Below are 24333 nucleotides of genomic sequence, written 5' to 3'. Positions count from 1 at the left end.
CAAAAGTTAGGTCGTATCTGTAGCGATATTAATAGCCGAATGGATCTTAGTGATCTGTAGTGATGTTAATAGCCGAATGGATCTTAGTGATCTGTAGTGATATTAATAGCCGAATGGATCTTAGTGATCTGTAGTGATGTTAATAGCCGAATGGATCTTAAGTGATCTGTAGTGGTATTAGTGGCAGAATAGCCGAACGGTAAAGTTGAATTAAAATTTGCTGAGTTGTCATAATGACATTAATGACTATTAAATGTCTTATTGCACACGAGGACGTGTGACAGTCAGGATCGCCGTGTCGACGCTCAGGTGATGTAATTGGTAAATTGAAAATAATGGGCGCTTACATGACATATTACTTACGATTTATCAAAAACACTTGTAAGCGACGTGGGTAATAAAGATGTCTGTTCAAGAGGCTATGGGAGCGTATTAGAGGCGTCAGGGGTTTTTGTAACGTCTGAATGTGTTCTCGGAAATTGCTCTGTTTGATAATTAATTAGCTTATGGTTTTTGTGGACTAGAGTAAGTGGGATCGCCAGGCTGCAGGCTGGCGTCACTCTGGGATTGAATCTCAATCTGGTCGGACAGTAGCAATAGAGACTGCATTACGCCTCGCGTACTTGTACTCGCGTTAAATATCTACGCCCTACGGATGTACCACCTAGTGCATCTAGCCATTCCTGAATACCTAAACCTACATTAAGCCCCAACATATATAACTCAACTTGACCCAAAACTCGAGTTATTGCACTTTTCGTTAGGAGGGCAGTGTGGATGTATTAAGTCTTAAGACTCCTTACCTAGTCGGTAGTGTAGTGACCCTGCCTGCGAATCTTTCTGCCTAGGAACTTTGTGTGCCCCAGTAAAGCATCGGTATTGGGTGGAAAATCTTACGCAGATCGATCTAGCCCTAAACTAAGCAAAGCTTGTACCGTAAAACGTTTGAGAGGGGGGTGAGAAGGGATTTTAAGGCTACTGCTACAAAAATAATGTATTCCAATTTAAAATGGAGCTATAGTAATACGCATAATAAAAAAAATCGATCCAACAATCTTGTAAAATCACCTTTGTATGAAAACCCCTCTCACCCCAAATACGCGGCACTATGGGGTGAGGTGGGTTTTCCTCTTTATCGTCAAAGGAAATGGAACTACCCAAAATAAAATAAAAACTAAAATACAAACGTCCGGAACACTTATTAATTTTATTATATACACCATTCAGTTTTCATAGGTATTTATTTTATTTTATTAGCCTATAGGAGTGTCCCACTGCTGGGCAAAGGCCTCCCCTCTTTCCCGCCATTTGGTCCTATCCGATGCACACTCCCACCACTCTTTACAAAATGTGTCAAGGTCGTCCCGCCATCTCCGTTTCGGTCTTCCTCTGCCCCGAGATCCGTCCTGTGGGACCCAGTCTGTAGCTAATTTGGTCCAGCGCTCCGGGTGCATTCGGCAGATGTGCCCTGCCCAGTCCCACTTAAGCTTGGCGGCCTTCCTGCCCACATCCACAATGCCGGTTTTGGAACGCAGTTCGGTGTTTCTAACACGGTCGGTTCTACGAACACCCAGAATGCTGCGTTCCATTGCTCTTTGGCAAACCTCGAGTCTAGACTTTTCAGCTTCAGTTTGAGACCATGTTTGGGCGCCGTAGGTGAGGATAGGCAGGATACACATGTCGACAAACGTTCATAGGTATGTAAAAATAAAATGTTATCGAGGTTTGAATTTCAGTTTTAACCCTATTCACCCCATTTTACGGTACCTACATACTATAGATACTATTAGGCGACGATATACATGGGTGATTCTTAAATTGTGTCCAGAAAGTTTATTTTTTATTTTTTTTCACATATTGTTATATATATCTAAAGTACATACAAAAAGCAATTTTTTATGCATAATTATGGTGAAGCTCAAAACCCTCAGGCAAGGTGAATAAAATTAGTACATAAACACGGTTGTGACAAAGTGTCCCTCAGTCGTGACATTTCGGCATTTTGGCGGCCAACTCGACTATTTTGATTTATATAGTAATTTTAACATAGCCTTTTAAGTCACTCCTATGACTACGACAAACCTAATAACAGCTTATATGTTGAAATCCGTCAAACTATAAAAGCTGTAGAGCGTGACAAAGAATTCGATACACATCATACATACATACAAGCGAAAAACATTTTTTTGCTTTGGAAGTCGGGCAATAATAGCAAATGATCTGTAGCTAATAAAAATCCATTTTTGAAGAGTGCATGTGCCTCTAAATTAATCAAACGAATTAAGAATGTCACGACCATGTGTATATATGTCACGAACGTGCACTCAAAAGTCCGTGGCGGTTACAGATTTTTGAGGCCACGGTCGTGAGAATTTGGAATATGTTCGATATTATATAAACATTTCCTTTTATTTTGCAAATCTTAAATAATTAGAGTAATCTCCAATGTATGAGGTATATCTTATGTTACAAACAATAACGTGAAACTGCTACTTACTTTTAAAACTCAAACACGGCGGTGACTCGTTAAGGTTGACCGTTTTTTCAAATGAGCACAAATAAATAATTTTCGACTTAACTTCTCCCTTCAGCCATTTGCAAACTTGACAACAACACAGTGTTGCTGTTCTAAAAAAACTTTAATAAGGCTGCCAGTAGTAAAGATAAATTTCTACCGAGTACCGCATGTTTATATTACCACACGCGGTGGTGACAGGAATACTGATCACAAAATGTATGATGTTGAAAATTATATAAAGTCGTTATATATCCACACAATTTTTAAACAGTGTTGTAGAACAGGGATTAGTGTTTTATATTTGACATAAATTATTGCTAAATCACTTCATATTTAAAAAAATATATATATAATATCACAAAATCCGGGGAAGTCACACTACACGGGCCGTGACATTTCGCACTTGTAATTTTTTTGAAGTGAAAACTTCTTTAGCGGCGCTGTGCACTTTTTGAGGCGGGGAAAAAATTATAAACTCGAGACAGCGTAAGGCGTAACGCGTAAGGCGTCTCTCCTCTCTTTCTACCGCACGGCGAAAATGTATGCCTGAGCCTGCTGTTTCATGTAGGCGGCGCAGGGCGCTTGCGTGACTTATGTTATGTGTGTCGGACAATGTCATTGTTAGGGTTCCGTACCCAAAGGGTAAAACGGGACCCTATTACTAAGACTTCGCTGTACGTCCGTCCGTCCGTCCGTCCGTCCGTCCGTCCGTCCGTCCGTCTGTCACCAGGCTGTATCTCACGAACCGTGATAGCTAGACAGTTGAAATTTTCACAGATGATGTATTTCTGTTGCCGCCGCTATAACAACAAATACTAAAAACATAATAAAATAAAGATTTAAGTAAGAATTTAAGATGGGAGCCCCCCATACAACAAACTTGATTTTTGACCAAAGTTAAGCAACGTCGGGAGTGGTCAGTACTTGGATGGGTGACCGTTTTTTTTTTTTGCTTTTTTTTCGTTTTTTTTTTTGCATTATGGTACGGAACCCTATTACTAGGACTTCGCTGTCCGTCCGTCCGTCCGTCCGTCCGTCCGTCCGTCCGTCCGTCCGTCCGTCCGTCCGTCCGTCCGTCCGTCCGTCCGTCTGTCCGTCTGTCACCAGGCTGTATCTCACGAACCGTGATAGCTAGACAGTTGAAATTTTCACAGATGATGTATTTCTGTTGCCGCTATAACAACAAATACTAAAAACATAATAAAATAAAGATTTAAGTGGGGCTCCCATACAACAAACTTGATTTTTGACCAAAGTTAAGCAACGTCGGGAGTGGTCAGTACTTGGATGGGTGACCGTTTTTTTTTTTTGCTTTTTTTTCGTTTTTTTTTTTGCATTATGGTACGGAACCCTTCGTGCGCGAGTCCGACTCGCACTTGCCCGGTTTTTTTTTTATTTAAATGCCATCTAGTGAGTTTCCCTCAAACTGATATTAATATAACGGTGGTACCAGTAGTACCCACAGTGATGTGCTTAGGGGTTTCAAGTAATGCGACGATACAACGCTGGATGGCGTTAACCTCAATTATACATAGTGCTGCAGACATTTTGCACTATATGGCCCTGTTATTAATGTTTTGAGTTACAATGTCGTTGAGTTTTCACTTCTGCCGGCACTCCCGGAGTGCAACCCGTTATTTTTTTTTAAATATGTTTTTAATACCCTTAGGACAATACAGTTAGGTTGACCTAAAACTAGAGGTAAATTGCTAAGTATATTGATATAGAGTTTAGTTATTTTCTTAAAAATATATGCTATTCTTACATGTAACACAAAAAAAGCATAAGAATAAGAATTACCCACATACGTATAGATAAATACATACTACTTATATACATAGATAACATCCGTAATTCAGGAACAAATATTCGTGATAAACTCACAAATAAATGTCCTTACCGGGATTCGAACCCGGGATGGCAGGCAGGCTCACGACACGACACGACCGACTAGGCTAGGAGACCGTTAATGACTACATTAGTTTAACATTTCGACGTTACAAAGGAGGTACGCGATACCATCTGTTACAAAAGCAAACCCACCAAGGTAAAATGTTGCCAAGACGACCATATTACTCGCACTGTCAAAAAGATATCAGATCTCATCTAGACTAGCCCTAACTTCACAAACGCTACACCTTAGTCAAAATAAGTGGCTTGGCCGTTTCGTTACTACAAGAATATTGTACCTATAACAGAAAAGTTAATGATCAGTGTGTGGTATAGTATATTAGGCGGGGCTCCTATTTCTGGGCAGTTTGCCCTTCAGGCATCTGAAGCAACCTAACGAACCGAACCTATCCTACCTATATATTGGTTTGATGTGACTATCGTCAAAACATTACACAGGAAAATTACGATCTGCCTGATCGCACGATCGGCCTACGACATATAGATTGTTAACCAAACCAAGTGATCATTTCTTGATGATATTTTTTTCAAAAATGTTGTCTTTCACCCGAGTTAAAACACTCTACTTTTCATTTCGCATACGCGGAAAGTAAAATGCATGTGTTTTTTTAAATAAATTTATAAGTAGGTATTTTTGAGAGTTTTAATTAACAATTTGGCCAAAAGTATCGATATTTATGGAATGGGGAGCCAAATATCAGAATGGAAATTGTATAACAAATCCATTTATACCCAAATTTATTGAAATTTGGGTATAAATGGTATAAACGGTATTAGTTGGGTATAAACGATTTTATTATTCCTTTTACAATAAGCAATTGTGCTTATTGTAAAAAGAATAATAAAATCGTACTTGGAATTGGAACCTAAACTGCTCTAGTGCAGAAACGTATCATTTCCTGCATACCTTTTACAACAACAATGACCCTCTTTCCTAGCATGAGAAATGAAACGGATATTTCTTGTTTTGCATTAGCATTTTTCTCTCGATAATTTAATCAATTTGCAACATTAGTAGAAGAATCGTCATAAATTCATAATCATAAATTCATAAATATGAAAATATAAAAGGACATACATTTTTAGAAGATTTCCCCGCGCGACGTTGCCAAATGGTTTAAAGGGCAACATGCTCGCAACGTTTGGATGTCAATAAGTCGACAATGAAAAATTGTATTTCAAATTCAAATCAATTGAGTCGCTTAACTTCAAACTCGGGTAAATCCATCTGTCAGATTATACGATTGTTACGGGTCGAAGTCGAGATACCTCAATAAAAGACGGAATATAAACAATTATTATAATATGAAAGAAACTAATTACTAAAGGGAACTTAAAGCTAATTTATAAACTAAGAATTGTTGAGCGCCAAGAGGGTTTTGAACTTAAAGTTCGGGATCCCTGCTAATCCTGCCGTCGGCTAGCGTAAACAATCAAGCTGACATTATTTCCTTATCGTCAAGTAGACCGTAAAGGGCATGTCCATAAGCTAAAACAAATAATGCACTTAAATAATACTAATGTTCTACATAGGACATAACTGGGCATTTCAGACTGTGCTTACAATACTAGGACTTACCCCTTGTCGTTCTGGTTGATCACAAATTTAGAAACAAAAACAATATTTCTGTAATATCACTTTTAACTGCATTTCTATTTCAATTTGCATTTTTATTTGTGTTCCTATGGCGGGTACATGATTTTAAAGTAACAACCGCACGTATGAATCTCTTCGAAACATTATCTGGAATGACGATGCAATTGCATGTCGTTACTATAAATAAGTTAGAATGCCTTAAAAATAAAGAAAAAAGATTTCCGATGCCGGGATTCGATCCACCGGCCTTCTGCATAGCAGCCGCTCTGTTTACCACGGAGCTACGGTGACTTTGAGCCAAAGCGCGAAATTGTCGGATGACTATCAGCCCGTTCTACGTCACTAGAGTACGAAGCCGCGAACAATTCACGCGCATCGCAACCTGAACCCTACTGCTCTAGTAATAAGGTCTAAATATAAAATGACTCGTATTTAGTATGACCAAAATAACACGTCACATATTCCTCCTTCCTCAACAACAAAAAAATTTTTTTTTTTTAAATACGCAATACCGGCTTAAGATCCTTTACGTGCCAGTTACCTACGCATTTGCCATAAACATTGTTCAAACGAAACACCGTGTCAGAAAGCTTATTTACTATAATCGCCTTTTCAAATTTCGGAGCTAGTTTAGCCATGAATTTATTAGGTGTACTAGATAGCAGCTTTGTCCTCTTCAACACCATATCACCCTCCTTAAAGCTGCATGGATTCCGTTTCTTGTCGTAGAGCTTTCGACTTTCCTCATGAGCTGCTCGTAACTTTTGTTGAACCAATGTATATATCTCATGCCTCTGATCTAGTTCCTTTAAATACTCTGAGACACGTATCGGATACTCATTGTCCGGATTCTGTAGCAATTGCAGTGAGTTCGGTCTATTTACATTAGGGACGGATGTCTCTCTGCCAAGGAATAAATATGAAGGCGTATAGCCTGTCGTTTCGTGCGCCGCAGTTCTTATAGCATGCCCAATTTGAGGTAAATTTTCATCCCACATATTGTGTTTACCTGGCTTGACATAAATCGAGATCATGGTACCAATTACTCTGTTAACCCTTTCAGTTGGGTTACCCTGAGGATGATAATTTGGAGTAAACCACAATTTACTATTGTACTTATCTGCTATGTCTTTAAAGAGCTGTGAACAAAACTGCCGACCATTATCACATATTATTGCCTTTGGTGCACCATATAACAAAAACTGGTTTTCCACTATGTCACATATCTTTTCTGCTTTTCCTGTTCTTAAAGGAAACAGAAGTACAAATTTACTAAACCAGCATGTCATTACCAGCAACATAGTATTACCCGCTTTACTTTTTGGAAAAGGACCCATCAAATCTAAGGAAACTATTTGCCACGGACGTGTCACCTCTCTATGTCCTCCCATGTACCCCAACGGTCCCTGTTGTGACACTTTATGCTTAGCACAACTATCACACTTTGCGACATATTGCTTTACGTCTCTCAGAAGGTTCGGCCAGAAATACTTTTGTTTTATCCTAAAATACGTTTTCCGGACTCCTAAATGACCTGCAGTTACGTCGTCATGACATTCTGTAAACACCTTGATTCTTAATAAGGTAGAATTTATTAATATAAATTACTAAAAGACATAAACACGAATATAAAACTAAAACTAACTACAATTAAATTAACTAAAACTAAAAATTAAAAATACCTATCAAAATTTGGTGCCCTCGGGAGGATGCCCAACACGCAGGCAGCGTTCCCGCGCTGGATTGCGATGGCAATTCTCTGCGCGAGAAAGCTGCCCGCGCGGGGGTCGCCCGTTGCCTCCCTCAGCCGTTTCCAGAGCGCCTTATGGAGCATCTGTGCACCTCTGCCCCACGAACCAAGCGTCTCGACGCCAAATTCTTAATGTTTCTGGCACATACAATTTCCAGGCGTCCTCGGCATTTGGAAAAGACTTCAATATTACCTTTTTGTAAAGCAACCCATCCATAACTTTCCATTCGGACGATACATTGTCCTGTACCTCCCTTTCTTTAGACTTATACCAATCGTCTTGATGCCGTTCTAAGATTTCCACAGTATTTATTTCCGCCGCTACGCTGTTTTCCATGCCCCTGGATAATGCATCGGGAACTATGTTGCTCTTACCCGGTCTATGAACTATGTCGTAACTGAACTGTTGCAACTTCATGGCCCACCTGACTAACCTGCCGTGTGGATCTTTCATTTTATGGAGCCATTGTAACGCACTATGATCCGTAACGACTGTGAAATGTACTCCATCTATATAATGTCTAAATTTTTCGATTGCAAACACTATGCTTAAAAGTTCCCTCTCAGATGTGGAATATCTCTTTTCTCGATCATTTAGTTTCCTACTCAAATATGCAATAGGCCGTTCCACTTCTTCATATTTCTGACACAAAACCGCGCCAATGCCACTGCTAGATGCATCACACTGAATAAGAAAAGGTTTGGTATAATCTGGACAGGTCACCACTGGTGCTGAGGTAAGCAGTGTCTTCAGTTTAACAAATGCGTCTTCCGCTTCCTTAGTCCATGACAATTTCTTCCTCTTACCTTTTGTCAGGTCATGAAGAGGTGCTGCAACTTCTGCGAAACCTTTCACGAACCTCCGGTACCAACTAGCTAAACCTATGAACCTTTTTAATTCAGTGAAGTTTCGAGGTCTAGGAAAGTTGATAATGGCAGCCACTTTTTCAGGGTCCGTCCTAAGCCCATTTTTGTCAACTAAATAACCTAAATACCGCATGCTTGCGCGAGCAAATTTACACTTATCGACGTTTACCGTTAAATTTGCCTTTTTTAGAGTTTCTATAACCTTTTTAATGAGCTCTATATGTTCTTCAAATGACGCGGAACAAATTACTATGTCATCTAAATACGCCCAAACTTTATCTTCGTTGGAATGAAATAGGATATCCATCAGCCTCTGCTGCGTTTGAGAGGCATTAACCAATCCAAACGGCATCACCTTAAAGTGAAACAATCCCCGCCCCCCTACCGCAAAAGCTGTCTTTTCCTTACTAGTATCATCCAGGGGAATTTGCCAGAAAGCAGACTTCAGATCAATGGTGCTTAAAAATTTGGAATTGCGTAAGTTATCCAGAATGTTAGCTACCCGTGGCAAAGGATAAGTATCCCGTTTGGTTACCCTATTCAGTTGTCTACTATCCAAACATAGCCTATTGTCACCGTTGGGCTTCTTTACTATCAACACTGGTGAGCACCATGAGCTATATGGAGGCTCAATAACATCATCTGCTATCATCTTATCCAACTCCTTTTCGATTTCAGCTTTAATGACTGGTGAAAAATTGTATTGTTTTTGATGAATTGGCTTATTGTCGCCTTTATCAATAAATAAATAAATAAATAAATAAATATTAGGGGACATCTTACACAGATCAAACCTAGCCCCAAACTAAGCAAAGCTTGTACTATGGGTACTAGGCGACGATATACATACTTGTATAGATAAATACATACTTATATACATAGAAAACAACCATGACTCAGGAACAAATATTAGTGTTCATCACACAAATAAATGCCCTTACTGGGATTCGAACCCAGGACCATCGGCTTAGCAGACAGGGTCACTATCCACTAGACCAGACCGGTCGTCAATGTTGTGTTTTAAAATCGTAGTACGACCCAATCCACTTCCAATTTCAGTTTTCATTCTTAGTATTACACATTCCAATTCGCCTTTTTGTTCCGTATCCAAATCATCTCTAGAAATAATGACAGGCATGTCCGTTGTGGTGTCATCTACACATAATACCTCACTTTTATTCCCTCTGAACTTTAACCCTATCCCAAATTCATCAAAGAAATCTTTCCCCAGTATCAATGGCTGGCTTAACAATGGCATTACCATAACTGACATGACCTTAAATTGGTCATCAAATATAATGGGTATGTCGAAAATTTCTGAAACATTATGCCTCGTTTTATCAGCTGTCGTTATCAACCTCGGTGCAACCTTATAGCTTTTCAATCCAATCGATCCATTACAGTACGCATCGCTCCGTTATCCAACATCCCTACAAAATCTTTGTGCAATACCCTTATCTTAACATATGACCTATTATCACCTTCTTTATTCAACACTACCGGACAACTTATCATCTGTTTGCGAAAAATAACTCTTAATTACCCCTAACCAATCCAGCCACTCTGAAGTTCTATCGTGTTGGGGAAAGTCTATGGGGCAGATTTCTAACTTTCCCCTGGAGCGTTTCCCTTACACCCACATTCCTTTGTTGTTGATCAAAACCGGCCACACCTAAAACAAAACAATCTTTGCCTCGGTATCTTACACTCTCGGAATAAATGGCCAGACTCTCTACAATTCCAACACCTCCTACTACTCACGATTGGTTTATTACTGCGTAGTTCAGCAACTTCCTCCATCTCCATAATTTCCTTGCTCTGCCCCTCCTTGTTGCTAACCTTATATGCTAAATCTGGTTCTAAAGTATTTTTCAAACTCTTGGGCTCTACAAAGCTGTCACAGTTAATTTTTGTTCTTTCCACAATTCTTAGAACATTGCTCAGATCTGACACTGAAGTAAATTCATCCCTACACACTGCCCGCTGATAATATGGCTGGATGTTCCTTAATAGGATGCTAACCTTTTCCCCCTCCGGTAACTTTTTTGGTAACCTATTGAACATGTTTTGCATGATTGAAATATAGATCAGTAGATCACAACAGTCTCGTCACAGCCCTGTGTCCGCGCCCTTATTTCCGCCAGTAATTCTTCCTGATAGAATGGTTTTTGAAATGACCTCTTTAACAACAGCACCAGGTCTTCCCAGTTGTGAACAAATTCTCTATTTGCCCTATACCAAATTAAGGCATCCGACTCAAAGAGGTCAATAGCATATCGCCATAAATCCAGATCTGTGGCGTTCCTTGCATCCCTAAGCTCCGACACGCGCTCTAAAAACGCATCGATGCTCATATTAGATCCTGAAAACTTGAGCCCCCATTGATATAAGGGTACCAGCTTCCGTTTTGGTAAGTCCTCATCAATAGTCGATGATCGCAGTAACCTCGATCTGGCGACACCTTCCTGCCTCTCCCAATGATTTACACCAAAGTTCACGCTTTTATCCGTATCCCCGACCTTCATATCGTCACCACCCTTTGGTAAAACCGCGGCACCTGAATCCTTAGAACCCTCTTTAACCTTTAGCTTTTCTGTTATCCTAACGCCTAGGTCTCCTAACGACTGCTGCAAAATAGCCTTATCACTTGCCGTTAAATGCTCATCCTCACACGTGTCATCCTGTGCCTCTAATTTCTCCAGTAACACTTGACATTGCTGCTCCAGCGCATCCTTTCGGACACCATCGTCGTCTTCAACTTCCACAACTAGGCTCACTCTAATCTGTACATGGTATAACCAAGACACTAATCGTTTGAACAAATCTTTGTCTGGCTTACCTACTATTTCACTAATGTAACTAGACAAAACGCCCAGCTTCTTTGTGCATATATCCAACTCGGACCTAACTGACTGAACGCTACGAATTGGTGCCTTAACCTCGCATCCCTGAGCACCCGACGACTCCGTAACTTCCGTAAGCAACAATTCCTTCAAAACCTTCCTTAAAACCGGCACCGTACTCTGTAAAGTAACCCCACGACATTCAAGCTCGTATTCCAGCTCATCTTTCAAGAGGTAGTTCGGATCCATCTTTGTATAATTAAAACACAACGTAAATTTAACTTAACCCACTAACATCAATAATCAACTTAACTATAAAACTTATTATCCATATAAAACACTATATACCTAAATTAGTGTAAGTAATTTTTTTTTGTTTAATTAACACGAACACCCAAAAACTTTAAAACCCGCCCACCACCCGAAGTTCAAAAACAAATTCATAAAAAAAATTGAGAGACAAAAATACAACGTGTAAAGAAATTAAAAGCCGTTGAGAATATATTAAAGCACCACAAGTAATTATAAATACCACTCACTCGAACTACTGCTAACTCGGGTATCGTCAATTTGGAGGTTACTAGAAAACTCAAACTTGAGATTAAATACTTTTATTATTTCTCTTCCATTAATCTAGCTTAGGTATTATTACAAGGTTATTCCTACTTCCACGACCAACACTAGAATGTCGCAACTGGCCCGGTTCCCCATCGCTGCTCCCTTCCCCCTTCCAATCACTAATCACCTGTCAGAATTTCCACCAATCACCGATCAGTATTTTCGCGCCATTTACCATAGACGGCTGTCTATGGTAAAATGGCGTACCGCGCATTTCATCGACCAATCCTCGATAAGTATTTACCCGCCATTTCAATATAGACCGAAATTGTCTATGTTGAAACGGTGTTTCCATGTTTTTTTATTGAAAATAACAATCAAATTAAGGCTTCTATACACGAACCCTAACAATCGACCATCCTGATGACGGTTCCGTCCCGGAACACGTTCCCAGGTGGAAACCCTAACAATCGGGATCTTGACCAGTTGCACAAACTTCACATCATAAAGTTTAGGTAGGTACGTATACTACTTGTTAAGTAACAACACTAACAACTACTAGTATTGAATATTTTTAATCTTACTTTTATATACAAATTATATATTTAAAATCAATTAAATAGTATTCAATTCAAGTTGTCAAAGAACCAACAACTATATTATATTACACTAGTTTTTAATAACTATTACAGTTTTATAAAGCTCAAACTCAACTCGCGTATCACGACATGTACTTATGAATTCGAATAATCAGATCAATAATGGCAAAAATGGCTTTCATATGAAATAAAACAATTTGGCCAGATTACATTTATGAATACCTATGAATTTAATCACATTCTGACATTTCGAGCCCCGATAGTCAACAAACTGATTGAGTAAAAATATATTAAATAATTGTTTTATTTCATAGATAAATTTACTTGATTGAAGATTAAATACATTATTCAGTGACTATAAATGCCAATAACATGTCTCGATGACATAAATCGACTAGCTTACAAATCAAAATATGTTGCATAATCGAGCAAATCATTCATACAATTTCATGATCAATAGAAAAAGCAACATTCGAAAAATCACTTAAGACTTACTGCCGATCGATTAGCAGTAGCTTACAAAACTAGTGGAGTACCCAACGATCGATTATGGGTATCCACTTTAAGAACCTTGGTTTTCGTCCGATCGAATAACGAAAAACCAACTAAAACCCCGAACGATCGATTATCGGGTTGCCTTACCGTTGGCCCCACAAGCCGATCGATTACTCGTGACGGGCGCGGAAGGACTTGATCGAGTTGCCTCGCCGTTGACCTTAGGAGCCGATCGAATACTCGTAAAGGTGCGGGAGGACTTTCGCAGCATCGAAACACGAGTCAATCGTCGTGGTCTGAAACAACATTAATCATCCTGTAGTTACATGCTACTTTTACTATGTTGGAATACAAATGACAATACATATTTATGATCGACTTATGACATTAGTCTCGAATATTATCATCATCATCATCACTGTTGCTATTAGAGTCCGAATCATCGTCATTTACCTCGAGGGCAGCAATACTGATCCAAGGTTTTATACGGTCCGCAGCAACCGTCGTAGGTCGTCGATTTTCTGTACATGACAGCCCTGGCACGGGAGCAACCGTGTATCTATCCATACCTAAATCCTTAATAATACGGTAAGGCCCTATGAATGATGGCATAAGTTTTTTACTCTGACCGTCATTGTTAAAACATGTCTTAGTTATTTTGACAAGGTCTCCTACTTTGTACAAGCGAGCTGGTCTCCTACCTTTGTCATAATATTTTTTTTTGTTTATCCTGTTCTGCATCTATCCTAGCTTTTACTTCGCTACGAATATCGGATACATCCCTATCATCTCTGGTATCACGAGTGATTATGTTCAACGCGGGGTTCACCTCACTATTCATACCCGGACCAAACATTACCTCTGAAGGTGCTCGCCCAATAGTCTTTTGAATAGTGTTATTGAGGCCCCACTGAACTTTCCCCAGGTGGCTATCCCAGTTCTTTTCGCCAAACTTCACACTCAGCGACCTCAAAGAGTCGAGCACGGTGCGGTTATACCTCTCGACTTGACCGTTTCATCGGGGGCTAGCTACCGCATTTAGGATGTGCTTAATACCTTTGTCAAGGCAAAAACGCTCAAAAGCGCGAGAGGTGTAACAACAGAATTTTGTGAAGCTATCCACAACGACAAGCAAATGGGTGTAGCCTTTATTGGATTTGACGAAGGGTCCAAGGTGGTCAACATGTAGCGTGTGGAAGGGTACTTCCACTTTTTCGATAGGGTGAAGTAAACCCTCGCGAGTACTTACATTGTTCCTTCCGTACGCACACTCAATGCAAGAGTTGACGTACTTCCTAACGAATTTGGTCATCTTGGGGAACCAATAACTCTTTCTGATTCTCTCCAAGGTCTTTTCTACCCCAAAATGACCAATTTCGTCGTGGTTTAATCGACAAAGTTGCCACCTCGCACCCTTCGGTACAACCCATCTAACTTCTTCCTTATCACCACCCAAATAACGGTATAGCTTGTTTTCCTTTATGACATAATTGTCCTTTATATATCTCAAACCCTTTTCGTCCACCCCGTCACTCAAAATTGCCCTTATCCTATTTAACTCCGAATCACCTAACTGAAGAGTATGCAGCCAGTCCTCTTCGCTGATGGACATAACGATTGGAAATTGATCCACAAGAATCTCTGACGGTTCCGCAATTGGGTTACGAGAAAGAGCATCTACGTGTCCCATTTTCGTGCCAGCTCTATATTCGACGGAACAGTCCTGTAGTGTCAACCACCAGCGCGCTATCCGAGGGATAAGATCCCTTTTCGAGAACGTCGATCGCAAGGCACTACAGTCTGTAACAATCTTAAATTTTCGCCCTAACAAGTAGACCCTGAATTTACGAAGAGCGCATACCACTGCCAGAGTTTCCAACTCATATGAGTGGAAATTCTTCTCTTCTGGAGAAGTTTGACGGCTGAAATAAGCAACGGGGTGAAAGAGATCGTTATCTGAGGATCGTTGCAGAAGTATGCCCCCGACACCTAGCCTACTAGCGTCCGTGTGTAGCTCCGTCTCGGCTGCCGGGTCGTAAATAGAGAGTACGGGCCTTTCAACTAACCTTGCCTTCAGATTTTCGAACGCCTCTTCCTGACTATCTCCCAACTCCCAAATAGAATCCTTCTTTAGCAGTTTGCTGAGCGGCAATGATATCTGAGCGAAATCCCTAACGAACTTCCGAAAATAACCCGCCAACCCTAGAAATTGACGTACGTTGTGAACGTTCTCAGGTCGGGGAAACTTAGACACGCTCAAGATTTTCTTTTCACCTGGCCTAACTCCTCTAGCACTAACCTCATACCCCAAATAATCAATCTCCTGACGCAAAAAGTGACATTTCGACATATTAAGAGAAGAGTAAGGTTCGCGCTTTCGACAGCCTTCAACACGTCTTCGAGGCGCTCTAAGCATTCCGCGGGGCTTTGACCATAAATGAGAATATCGTCGATGTATGCTGTCGCCTTACCAAATCGGGCCGATCCTAGTATTGAATTGATCATGCGCTGAAAGACAGCAGGAGCGTTTGCTAGCCCGAACGGCATGCGATTAAACTCGTATTGGCCGTCCGGGGTAACAAACGAGGTGAAGTGCTTGCTGTGCTCTGAAATGGGAACTTGGTAATACCCAGAAGCGAGGTCGAGAGTGATAAACCAAGACTGCCCAGCGAGGCGAGCTATCTCTTCCTCGATAATGGGCATAGGGTATCTTTCTTTCACAGTCACCGAGTTCAACATTCGATAGTCGACACATAACCGAAGAGATCCATCTTTCTTTCGAACAAGAAGAATGGGACTCGCGTAGTCGGACACAGACTCTCTGACTATGCCAGCCTCTAGCATCTCTCCTACCATTGAGCGCACCTTTTCTCGTTCGTGATGAGATAGCCTATAGGGACGATAAACGACCGGACGTTGACTGTTCAATTCAATACTCATCTCAGCAGCGTTGGTGCAACCTAGACTAGCAAGAGAAGAAGCAAAACAATGCCTATATTTCTTCAGTAAGTCTAACAATTTATCTCTATCATCGGAAGACACTCCGTCGCCTATCCGGACCTGCTTTACATCAAACTCTGTCTCGACACCTGTATCTGTGGGGACCTGGGCAACTTGCTTAACCATATGCACGCGTTCTGCACGACAAAACACAACATTTGGCAGAATTTGACAAGAATTTGCGCACGGCATTACCAATACATATATGCTCCCCTTAACAGAATGATAAAGACCGCCACTTACAATGTATGTCTCGTTAGGTCTACCGGCTATAGACTGCTTCACTAGGACATCGCCATCGAATGCTGTTTTTGTCCGGACCCTAACTGAAGCTGCACCATGAAGCTGCACAACGCTGAAAGTGTGGTACCGCAACAATGATTCGTCGTCTTCAACTACATCAACGCAGGTGAATTCATTTGTAATATTGAAAAACTGCAGTTTGTTGGCATCCTTGTATACTGTTATATGAGCCTGCTCCGTGTAAGACTGCCCTACCAAAATGGGCCTATCCAACAATTCGTCGTCGACAGCTCTGAAACTAACAGTGGCTCCTACCCCGTCAACCGAGAGATCAAGTGTCAGGCTACCCAACGACATAGTTAGGCCATTACCGAAACCCTTCATTAGTGTGGGAATATGGTCGTGCGATATACCCAACTCCTTTACCGTAGATTCCCTAATCAAGGTGAGCTGGCTACCAAAATCTATAAATGCCGTAAGAGTCCTACCCTGCACTACTACATCCTTGAAATACTTAGAACTGGGTCTAGAGGTAACATCAGAGTCAACAAGATTAATTTTCATGACCTTTGGTACGGTAGTGTTAGAACTAGTCAATTTATCGCCAGGGACGCTATTCTTAGTAAAGCACTTTTCCGCTGTATGGCCTATCCTGTTGCATTTTGTGCATTTAATGATGGGTTTAGTACAGTAAAGGTAACTATGACCAGGTTCCTTGCAATTATAGCAACCCGATTGTTGCCCCGGCTTAAGGCCAGGTTTAGGTTGAGCTGTACTATTTCCCCCGACAAAAGTATTACCCATGGTCCTATTTCTGACATGGTAACGATCTGAACTAATTTGACTCGATTCTTTGTAACTCATCAGAAAAGGCAGTAATTGATCCGGGTGAGTACAGCGCAACGCTAAAGCACCAGACCTAAGCGTTCGATCGGTGATTCCATGTATTATGCAATCCGCGGCGCGTTTCCCTACTATGTCACACTGGTTAACTAGACTCAGTTTCTCGTAATAATATACTTCTATGGGTTCATTAAACTTGCTTTTTCTTTTGAGCATGTCTTCCAAGATCTGGCCATAGTTTTGGTCACAAGGAAACGCGTCGAGCAACTTTGCTTGCCACTCTTGCCAACTAAAGAGAATCGTATTTAGGCTTTCGTACCACGTCTTGGCCAGACCTTGCAATTTCTGCATGGCGAAATGCGTGGTAGTCCTCTCATCCCAACCATACACAGCAGCGCATTCATTAACCTTCTTCAACCAAATATCCATACGTTGATTTTTGGTTGAAGGGTCAAAGCCAGGTAAGATGTTTTTGTGGTCTATTTTCTGTAAAGGCTGTTGTGCGGGCTGTGCAGGTGGTTGGGATGTAAGACCACCCCTTAATTGCAAAATAATATCAACTAAATCCTTTTTGGAAAAAGAAGGGCTACGTGACCTTTCATAACGTCCAGCGTCGTCACGATGCTCGGCTGGTCGCTTGGCCCGTCTCTCAGGCCGATGCTCAGCGTGCTGTTCCTCCTGCTGCTCAGCTTGGCTTGTGACACGTTGCTCAGCGTGGGGTAAGGTGTGGTGCCGACCAGGTGGAGACCGACTGCGGTGCCTCCGACTCGTTGATCTTCTGTCGCAGTTACGTCTTGAAGAACGACGCCGGCCTTCAGCTTCCCGAAGTCTTGCTCTTTCTCTCTTCAGCTCCATTTCCAGCATGTGACATCGCATGCTGCCAGATTCTCGACGAGGATGACACGTAGGACTGGGACTTCGACTTCGCGTGGCTTCTCGGGCTTCATTTGGTTCCACGTCACTTGGGGTCTGAAGCCTTCGTCTAGAACCACGATCTGCAGGAGGTTCCGGTGAAGACATGGTGCCTGAAAGTTTTGGTTGCGTTTTCCAACTTCTGAAATATAAATACCACTCACTCGAACTACTGCTAACTCGGGTATCGTCAATTTGGAGGTTACTAGAAAACTCAAACTTGAGATTAAATACTTTTATTATTTCTCTTCCATTAATCTAGCTTAGGTATTATTACAAGGTTATTCCTACTTCCACGACCAACACTAGAATGTCGCAACTGGCCCGGTTCCCCATCGCTGCTCCCTTTCCCCTTCCAATCACTAATCACCTGTCAGAATTTCCACCAATCACCGATCAGTATTTTCGCGCCATTTACCATAGACGGCTGTCTATGGTAAAATGGCATACCGCGCATTTCATCGACCAATCCTCGATAAGTATTTACCCGCCATTTCAATATAGACCGAAATTGTCTATGTTGAAACGGTGTTTCCATGTTTTTTTATTGAAAATAACAATCAAATTAAGGCTTCTATACACGAACCCTAACATAATAAATGAGAAAAAAAACACATTAAATTAAAACAACTAAAAACACAATAAACACTTGAATAATATTTATCGCCCAAGAAAACAGCTACTCCAAATCCAAAACTTATCTATACACAACAACAACACACAATTTAACCTAAGCACAATAACCGTTACCCGATTCAATTTTGCATGTCATCCGCCGTTACCCGTACTTCAAGATACCAAGTCGAGATACCTCAATAAAAGACGGAATATAAACAATTATTATAATATGAAAGAAACTAATTACTAAAGGGAACTTAAAGCTAATTTATAAACTAAGAATTGTTGAGCGCCAAGAGGGTTTTGAACTTAAAGTTCGGGATCCCTGCTAATCCTGCCGTCGGCTAGCGTAAACAATCAAGATGACATTATTTCCTTATCGTCAAGTAGACCGTAAAGGGCATGTCACTTAAATAATACTAATGTTCTACATAGGACATAACTGGGCATTTCAGAGTGTGCTTACAATACTAGGACTTACCCCTTGTCGTTCTGGTTGATCACAAATTTAGAAACAAAAACAATATTTCTGTAATATCACTTTTAACTGCATTTCTATTTCAATTTGCATTTTTATTTGTGTTCCTATGGCGGGTACATGATTTTAAAGTAACAACCGCACGTATGAATCTCTTCGAAACATTATCTGGAATGACGATGCAATTGCATGTCGTTACTATAAATAAGTTAGAATGCCTTAAAAATAAAGAAAAAAGATTTCCGATGCCGGGATTCGATCCACCGGCCTTCTGCATAGCAGCCGCTCTGTTTACCACGGAGCTACGGTGACTTTGAGCCAAAGCGCGAAATTGTCGGATGACTATCAGCCCGTTCTACGTCACTAGAGTACGAAGCCGCTAACAATTCACGCGCATCGCAACCTGAACCCTACTGCTCTAGTAATAAGGTCTAAATATAAAATTACTCGTATTTAGTATGACCAAAATAACACGTCACACGATTTTGGTATTAAGAAAAGGTAATAGGGTAGATATTTGCTGAAAGGGTCGAATGGATTTACCCGAGTTTGAAGTTAAGCGACACAATTAAAACTTGATATTTTTGACAGTAACGGGTTACTTAAATAAGAAGGCATTTTTCGCCCGGGTCTACTATGGTCAAATGGTCTTGTGGCTTTTAGCTATTGAGTATAAGTCTAATAAGTTGAACAGCATGACAGGGTTCAAACCACGAACAAAGACTCATTTCTTTTTGTATTTATTTATTTTATTTCATTTTTTGGCTTTTTATGACCTTATTTTTTTATCACACGATTATTTTACGATTTTTAATCATTATCAAACGGGACTTACCTAATCGCGTATAATTATGTTTTTAAAATTTACCTCCGAGTTCCAACGTTCCGACGGCGTAGTCCCCGTGGTTGTCGGGTCGGGCTCTTAGTTATCTTAGACAACGGGGACAACGCCGTCCTCGAAAAGTTGGAGGTACATTTTAAAAACTTAACTAACACGGTTCACAACAAACACCGATAACGAACTCTGCGAAACATGAAGTCATAAATGTCCTGTGAAAAATGTCGTTCTGACTTTTTGACTATTTTAAGGTTAGGCTACAGGGCAAACCCTTAACCCGATCGTCTTTGTTTTAGGCTCAAATTGTAGCTGACTAAATTGTCCAGAGCCGTTTTTCTCAAATTTTTGATATCATTCTTCGTTTCCAAATTATCGAGCACCAAAATCAAAAATTCGGAAAAAATTGAATTTTATTTTCACTATTTCGACCATAACTTTTTTTGTTTTTGACTTTCTCGAATAATTATTTTTGCACCTTACAGCTCTCGTGATTATGCGTCTTTTGAGCCTATTTTTTAATATCATATCTTCACAACTTTCCGAGATATAAGGGGATCGCACTTTTTCGTGAAATCGGACCGTATACTGGAGCGAACGAAAAGACATTTCCAATGTCAAAATGTAACCGAACGGACACGGTAAAGTCGCACGCACATTGAGTATGTATAGTTTTTACCGTGACTTTGTCTATACTTATTTAATTCATGTGCAATTAATAAGTCATATTTTATTAAGTAAAATTGAGTTCCTTATGTTTAAAACTCTATCTACTGATTTTAGTACATATTTAGGCCTCCTTTTTTTATTCGCTGAGTATTTGTGTAAATTTTTGATTATTGTGATCTCGTCTTTACTTTGTCCATTAAGTTACATGGGTATCCATTTGGAAATGTCCCCTTGATTGATTGAGCCAGTGCTGTCAAACTGGTTTAACTTGACAGACATTCAGACGTACTCTATGAGAGTAACCACTGATGAAACTCACCCTTGATTTCAAAAGTATTTTTATTGTTTATTCAAAGTTTATAAGCTAAAATATTTAATTTTTTTGACAATAATCACATGTTTTGTTAATTCTAATGATTGTTATTCGTCACATGGCAGTAATGCCAATAACTATTTAATAAACCTAAAAATAACGTTCGATTTGGGGCCACCTCGTAACCAAACCACCTAAAATTCCCTTTTATGAAAAATGTTTGCTCTAAATTGGTCAATGATAATTGTTTTTAGGTTGTTTATTAACATTATTATGCTTTAAAAATAAAAACATTTTCTTCAAGTATGTATTTTATTCACTAAGTATATCAAAAACCATTTGTAACCAAACGGACCGCAAAAAACCTCCCTCATCCTATTAAATATTAATTTTAACTGATTTATGCTAAAAATATGATGATTCTCTTTTGTGTTTCATAAACTAGAATATATTTACTCATAGAATTACATAAAAAAGTACCAAATAATCCAAATTATATTTTCAACTCGTCAAGTGAGTCATGGTACAACTTTAAATGGAAATGCCCAAATAAGAATTTAAATTCTAAATTATTTTTACAAAAAATAAAATTTCATGCGCTGCACTGCGCCCTCTAGGATACTTTATTGTAACATTCCAAATCTACTGACATTTGACATTGACTTTAGGTATGTAAGTGTGCGTGAATGCAAGAAATTGCAATATTTTGCAGTTGGATCCCGATAATAACGAAATGAGACACTGTTGAGTTAAACATGTTTCGATTTGGATGTAGTATTTTTTATAGTTTTCGCCCATATCAACACATCTTTTGAAACTTTATATTTTGGGAGAAATTGTGAAAATCCACAATTCGTGCACACTGACGCCATCTTTTGGATGATAATCGGCATCCCATCCCTAGACATCCACCTTAATGACAAGCAACGTCAATCACAATGATATGGCGTGACGAAGGCGTCCATTGAAAATAATACATATTGTATGAAAAATAGGGAGTCTAAATACTTCATAATTTTTAAAAGTTGTAGAACAAAAGTGTCATCGTTTGAGGAGTACAATCTATGTTTTAATTATTTGCTCGTGTTACAGGCCACACCGTGTATATGTTGCAGTCAAAAGTGTGAACTGGTCAAAAGAACTTTTAACCGGCAAAAACAGGCAAAACTGCTTTTGACTGAGCATGTTGGTCAAAAGTAGTTTTACCTGAAAATCATACCTATTTCTGGCAGCAGTTTCGTTTTTAGGGCGTAGCAAAAAAAAAAATAACCCTAACCTACCTATCTCTGGGAACAGTTTCGTTTTTTGGGCGTAGCAAAAAAAAACCCTAACCTACCTATCTCTGGGAGTACTTTTGACTGATAGTAACAGTCACAATTATATAGGTACTATTAACCAATGATTTTCAGGTAAAACTACTTTTGACCAACATGCTCAGTCAAAAGCAGTTTTGCCTGTTTTTGTCGGTTAAAAGTTCTTTTGACCAGTTCACACTTTTGACTGCGACATATACATACGAGTAGAACTAGGTTTTATTGTTTACAATAATTTGATTTGTGTTTCATAATTTATCTGGAATATCTACAATCCTGCACTATGTAAGTACTTACCTATACGTTTCTGCTTGACCCAATGGTTGACTGGTGGAGAATGCCTAAGGCATTGAGTCCGCCATTTGTATAATTTGATATCGTACAATAAATGTAGTTTAATTAGGTACCTACCTACTTATTTATTAATTTAAAGTCACAATAATGGCTACAAATATAATGACCACCAAAAAATACTTTGGTACCCTAAATAAAAAAATCATGCTTACCAAAAAAAATTACTGAACACCAAATAAATAAGGCCTAAAAATACAAAAGTACCACCACTTTAATTACGACTGCACTTCAAATTGTATTCAAATACCAAATATATTGAATGATCACCAAAAATCATTAATGATCACCAAATCTTGAAGACCAAATTAATGCGATATTTTCACCTAAATAAACCACTATGATTACCAAAAAATTTATACATATTACCAAATAAAGTAAACTGATGCCAAAATTACTAGCCCCTCCCACTCAACCCCCCGTAGCCCGCACCGCATACCTACCTAACCTAATCTACTTTTCTAGTAGCATTTCGTTATGCTACTAGAAAAGTAAGTTAAACTGCTGTCAGTTAAGTGGGTTAGGTTAGGTTAGCACTGCGACCCTTACAGAAACGAAATGGTACTAGCAAAGTAGGTTAGGTTAAGTTTCAACTGCTACCCATACAGATACGAAACGCTACTAGAAAAGTGGGTTAGGTTAGGTTTGAACTGCGACCCTTACAGAAAAGAAATGCTACTAGAAAAGTGGGTTAGGTTAGGTTTGAACTGCGACCCATACAGAAACGAAATGCTACTAGAAAAGTGGGTTAGGTTAGGTTTGAACTGCGACCCTTGCAGAAAAGAAATGCTACTAGAAAAGTGGGTTAGGTTAGGTTTGAACTGCGACCCTTACAGAAACAAAATGCTACTAGAAAAGTGGGTTAGGTTAGGTTAGAACTGCGACTGTTACAGAAATAAAATGCTATTAGAAAAAGGTGACGAAGTGGATTAATTAATTTAATAGGATAACGATATATTAAATGTTTGCACATTTTTAATTAAAATGTGGTTACAATTTTTGTGATCATTTACTATTTTTGCGTTTACAATGATTATTTTGGAGCCATTTGCTTTAATAGGATAGCAAGATTTAAAAATTTGGTTATCATTTTCCATTAAAATGGAGTTCTAATTTTGGTGGTCATTTACTATTTTTGGGTTTACAATGATTATTTTGGTGTCATTTTCTTTAATAGGATAGCAAGGTGTAAAAATTTGGTTATTATTTCACATTAAAATGGGGTTTGAAATTTGGTAATCATTGACTGTTTTTGGGTTAATAATGATTAGTTTGGTGTCATTTCCTTTAAAAGGATAGTAAAATGTAATCAAATTGGTAATCATTTCACATTAAAATGGTGTTATAATTTTGGTGATCATTCATGATTTTAGGGTGGTAAAATAGATTTTTTTGGTATTAAATTTTACTAAATCTGGTGATCAGTTAAATAGCAGCCAATAATAATCATGTTAGAAATAAACTTCCTACCCCATTATTCATAAATGTTTACGGCTGCTATTAGTAAAATTTAATACCAAAAAAATCTATTTTACCACCCTAAAATCATGAATGATCACCAAAATTATAACACCATTTTAATGTGAAATGATTACCAATTTTATTACATTTTACTATCCT

At 39.3% G+C, this 24333-nt stretch overlaps 1 protein-coding gene across 1 annotated transcript; it reads right to left on the bottom strand.

Moving 5' to 3' along the window:
- Positions 1–13525: 13525 nt before the first annotated feature.
- On the bottom strand, positions 13526–18139 carry LOC134805417 (uncharacterized). The gene is made up of 3 exons (XM_063778725.1): positions 15445–18139; positions 15137–15340; positions 13526–13734 (listed from the first exon to the last, which is right to left on the bottom strand). Exons 1-3 carry the CDS (start codon positions 18098–18100, stop codon positions 13526–13528), a joined length of 3069 nt encoding a protein of 1022 aa, XP_063634795.1. The 5' UTR covers positions 18101–18139.
- Between the last annotated feature and the right edge of the window lie 6194 nt (positions 18140–24333).

This window comes from Cydia splendana, unplaced genomic scaffold, assembly GCF_910591565.1.
Source record: "Cydia splendana unplaced genomic scaffold, ilCydSple1.2 scaffold_106_ctg1, whole genome shotgun sequence".
Lineage (NCBI taxonomy): Eukaryota > Metazoa > Arthropoda > Insecta > Lepidoptera > Tortricidae > Cydia > Cydia splendana.
Note: the sequence above shows the minus strand (reverse complement) of the source record. Positions and strands in the feature narration are given on the sequence as shown.